This window comes from Macrobrachium nipponense, chromosome 28, assembly GCF_015104395.2.
Source record: "Macrobrachium nipponense isolate FS-2020 chromosome 28, ASM1510439v2, whole genome shotgun sequence".
Lineage (NCBI taxonomy): Eukaryota > Metazoa > Arthropoda > Malacostraca > Decapoda > Palaemonidae > Macrobrachium > Macrobrachium nipponense.
Genome location: NC_087217.1, coordinates 50393254 through 50398055, shown reverse-complemented (window position 1 = coordinate 50398055; position 4802 = coordinate 50393254). Strand labels below are relative to the sequence as shown.

The window sequence follows — 4802 nt, the reverse complement described above, 5'->3', positions numbered from 1 at the left end:
ATGTATATGCGTGTGTGTGTGTGTGTGTGTGTGTGTGTGTGCATGTGTGTGTGTCTGTTTGTCTGTCTGTCTGTCTGTTACCTGTATTTTAGTTGGAACAAAAAAAAAAATTATTTTTTATTGATTGAGATAATAAAAGGGCCCCACAGGACATAACCCAAAATCATTATAATTACACTGACTGAACGAGTTATATTCCTCTGGCGTTGTGACGCCGTAGACCATAGATAACGGGCCAGCAAGCACCAGAACTGCCTTAGACGTATTGACTTATTCCTGGCATTTTCTTTACATCGAACAGATTTTTTTTTTTTTTTTTTTTTTTTTTTAGGGTGCTGGGTGTGGTCTGAACACATCTTAAAGAATTGAATTTTCTGTAATTCATCTCTCAGATCATCATGTTCATTTGGAATTTTGAAATCCAGGTGCAGCAGGTCTGCAATCGGTTTGACCTTTTTGCTTTTGTAGAAAAAAGTCGGAAAATTTAAAATTGAGGAGAATTTTTCTCGATCGTTTGTCATTTTGAATACAGTTAACCGTCTGGAACTTGACGGATCAGTGCTAGGAAATGGTCGTGATAGCCTCTTGATCTATCTAAATTGTCGTAATATATTTCTCTGTTATTATTTATGATTATTATTATTATTATTATATTATTATTATTATTCCTTATTATTATTATTCTTATTTTGTTTTATTATTACATTATTATTCACATTTTCTTCTAAGTAAACTGCACACTGAATTTTGTACCTGCCTATGGTAATCTAAAGTTAATAATAATAATTAATAATAATAAAATAATATATAATAATAATATATATCATTATTATTATTATTACTATTATTATTACTAATATATTATATTATTATTACACTTGATATATTATTGTTACTGCTGGTCACTATGATATATAATAATAATAATAATAATAATAATAATAATAATAATAATAATAATAATAAAATAATAAAATAATCTTCATTTCAGTTCAAAGGCCCATATATACAAAAATGAGAAGGTAAAGACAAGAGGATAATATATTACTAGGTCTTAATCCGTGGCACCGTTCTGCATACTAATGATAATAATAATACTAATAATATTATTATCATTATTATGCAGAATCTTAATCTTGTTTATTGTATTATCTCTACATTGCTTACCTCTGTATCAGGGCGCTGAGCTGAAATAAAGGGTATTATTATTATTATTTTATTATTATTATTATTTTGATTATTATTATTATTATTATTATTACGGGTTATGGAGAACAGTGCCCCAGGGAATTAAGACCTTAGTAATATAATATTCTTCTTGTCTCTTTACTTCTTCATTTTTGTATATGGCCCTGAAATGAAATGAAGATTATATTATTATTATAATTATTATGACTGTTCTAAAATGAAGATTATTATTATTATTATTATTATTATTATTATTATTATTATTTTATTATTATTATTATTATTATTATACGTGTGTGCATTCAAGCTAAGGCCAAAAATATAGTCAACTGAAAAGAAAGACAAAACTGTATAAAGACCAGTCTTAAGTTTTTGAGAGAAGAGAGAGAGAGAGAGAGAGAGAGAGAGAGAGAGAGAGGGCCTAACTGGAGAACGTCTTAGGATTCCGGGGAGAAAGAATGAGCGATGTCAGACTCGTAGTCATTCGCAGTCTTCATTCGCTTCTTCTTCCGGAGCCGCTGGATTTCTGGGGATTCCCGAAGCTTGAAGACTCCAGCTGGCATTTCAGGAAACCAGGCATCGGTGAGGATGATCGGTTTTTATCAACTTACGAAGATGATAAGTTTAAAAAATACTTTGTTATATTGTGTTTCTGTGGCAGCTCTCTGTTATACTATAAACGTCGGTGGACACGGTCTGCCGACAGCTCTAGGATTACTTGTTGGACCTGCAGTCTTGTGGACGATTGCGGGGATTATTTTTAATTACGTGGAAATGAAATTTAACATTGGAAGATTTAACCGTCAGTTTGATGCTCTCCGGCGTGAGAACTACGACCTACATATGGCTAATGAACTACTACTCATACAAAATAGAATTCTAGCGGAAAAGGTTCTGAAGGCTGATGATGAACTTGGCGAGGAAGAGAGTAATACGTTGGACTCATCCTACGTGGAACCGACTCTCAATCAAGACGATCGCAGGAGGGTAGAACTCCGCTTACGAGAACTGAAAGAGGAAAACGCCGAGCTAAGAGAACGAGCTTTCCAGCAGGGAAACTCCATGGATCAAGACCAACGCCAATTACAAGAATTGGCACAAAAACTCGTGGGGATGGAAACGGACTGGGCGGCAACAGCAGAGGTAGCCAAATCCAAGATGGAGGAACTGGAGGAGATGAGGAAGAAGGATCAAAAACTCATCGCCAGTCTCCAGGACGAGTTGCGTCAATGCAAGGCCTCGTCTGACATCACCAGGAGGAGAATGTCTTTTCTCGAGGAGCAACTGGAAGAAGAGAAAAAGTCCAGGAAGGATCTTGAGGAGTCATATACAACAAAATTACAAAGTCAAGAAAGGAAGATTGCCGAGGCAAATGAGGTCGTGGAACAACTCAACGCTCAGATCGTTCAGCTCAACCAGGATATTCACCTGAAGGACCAGGAGCTGTCGTCAATGAAAGCGAGAGTCGATGAGCTGGAGGAAGCCTACCGTGCCCTGGAGTCAGTGAAGAGGAAATTGCAGGAAGAGAATGACAAACTCAAGCAGGAGAATTCATTGCTCCAGAAAAGGGTATGTCATACCCCTTCTTTCTTCCTTCCACAGCCTCTTCGTGAACCCAAAAGCCCTTTCAACCTTACTCCTTCTCCTCCCCATCTAAACCCTCAACCTTTCCCCCCAAACCCTCAACCTTTCCCTCCAAACCCTCAACCTTTCCCCCCAAACCCTCAACCTTTCCCCCCAAACCCTCAACCTTTCCCTCCCTACGATAAATCTATCAATTCAGACACTCCTCTTTCGTCTCACCTTTTACCCAAAAACCCTGATCCTTTCCATTTTAGAAAAATGATTCCCAACCACAAGAGAAATGAGAGGCAGAAAAAGAAGGATAATAATCAGTGGCAGGAAATTGAGGAGAACAGATATCTGAGGGAGGCGATCAGAGATTTGAGGGAAGAGAGCAGGAATATGAGGGAGGATATCAGAGATCTGAGGGAGGAGGGCAGGAATATGAGGGAAGATATCAGAGATCTGAGGGAGGAGAGAAGGGATCTGAGGGAGGAGAACAGGGATCTGAAAGAGGAGATCAGAGATCTGAGGGAGGAGATCAGAGATCTGAGGAAGGAGATCAGGTACAGGCAGAATATTGAAGACATTCAGGAGATGATCAGGGACATCTGCCTAACAAATGAAATTTTTCAACCCGAAAACCCTATTCCTCCAAGTTCTCCCCCTGAGATGCCATTGAGCAATTATTCTGAGGCTATATCACTAGAAAGGAATAATAAGACGATCAAAGAATGCAAAGAGGCTTTTCCACCTACAGACGAAACCCTACCAGAGATCACGAAGCAATTTATTGAAAATTTAAGGTCTCTGGAAATCCCTCTGGTCTGCATAGATGGTGTTTTCTCCCAAGGCCTCAGTTTAGCTGGTGAAGGTGTATGCGCTAGATGCTACAGATACCAATTTGCTGATCTGGATAAGCCTGTCATCATTAAAGTGTACAAGGAATTATTTGCTGCTACAAACGAAGTATTGAAAGAGGCGACAATGTTACAAAGAGTGGCAGACATAGATGGCACACCATGCGTTCTAGCCGTGGCACCTATGAAGCCCTATGCTGTCATCATGGAGGATGGAGGTAACATTAGCTTCAATGATTGGATGATGACAGAGGCCAGACTGCCCAGGGAAGGACTTGAGATGCTTAAAAAAGTCTCTGAGGTACTTGCACAGATTCATCTCAGACAAGTTGTTCACACGGATTTGCATGGAAACAACATAGTCATTGATGAAGAAAGAAACCAACCAGCTATTGTGGACTTTGGCACAGCAGCAGACTTGAGGTATCATAACCCAGAATGTGATGTGAAAAACCTATATATGTTACTCGAAAGATGCTCACGAATTCTGAAATTCCCCTCCCCTCTCAAAAAGGCAATGCATCAAGAAAATACAACTGATTTTGGAACTAAGACATTATCAAAATTTGTCCACCATTTGGATGTGCTTCTCAACATCCTAGATCAAAACAATCAAGGTCCAGAAAAGAAAAGTGAAAGAAACTGTGTTTACATGGAACTAAAAGAAAGAGATAAGGCCATAGGTAACAAGGTAGCAAATGCTCATTTGATACAGCTGGCTGTGGAAGCTGAGGAGAGAGAGAGCAATTTAGAAGTAGGAATATCTGCACTTAATACAACCTCAATGCCCAAGAGTCAGAGATCTGAAATGTTTTGGAGGTCATAGGAAAATTGCTCAGTCCTCGTCTAGGATCTCCGCATTCCTGGCAATCTGTGGTACTTGGTGGGAGTGCTGCAGACCATCAGATCTCGGTCTTCGTCTAAGATCTTGGTGTCTCTGGTGATCTGTTGAGCTTGGTGGGAGCACTACAGACCACCTGTTCGACATCTCATTCCTGGATATTGGCGTTCCTGGCGATCTGTGGTGCTTGGTGGGAGCACTGCAGACCATCAGGTCGACACCTCCATCCATAATCTTGGCATTGCTGGTGATGATCTGTGGTGCTTGGTGGGAGCGCTGCAGACCATTAAGTCGTCATCTCAAACCAGGATCTTGACATTCCTGGTGATCTGTGGCACTTGGTGGGAGCA

At 39.4% G+C, this 4802-nt stretch overlaps 1 protein-coding gene across 1 annotated transcript; it reads left to right on the top strand.

Annotated features, from left to right (window-relative positions):
* Positions 1-1962: 1962 nt before the first annotated feature.
* Positions 1963-4437, top strand: LOC135201186 (uncharacterized). Its single transcript, XM_064230063.1, has one exon. It carries the CDS (start codon positions 1963-1965, stop codon positions 4435-4437), a length of 2475 nt encoding a protein of 824 aa, XP_064086133.1.
* Positions 4438-4802: the final 365 nt, after the last annotated feature.

Bases quoted from the DNA above. Each gene is read 5' to 3' on its own strand.
- LOC135201186 (XM_064230063.1), top strand. From the start codon at position 1,963: ATGAAATTTAACATTGGAAGATTTAACCGTCAGTTTGATGCTCTCCGG.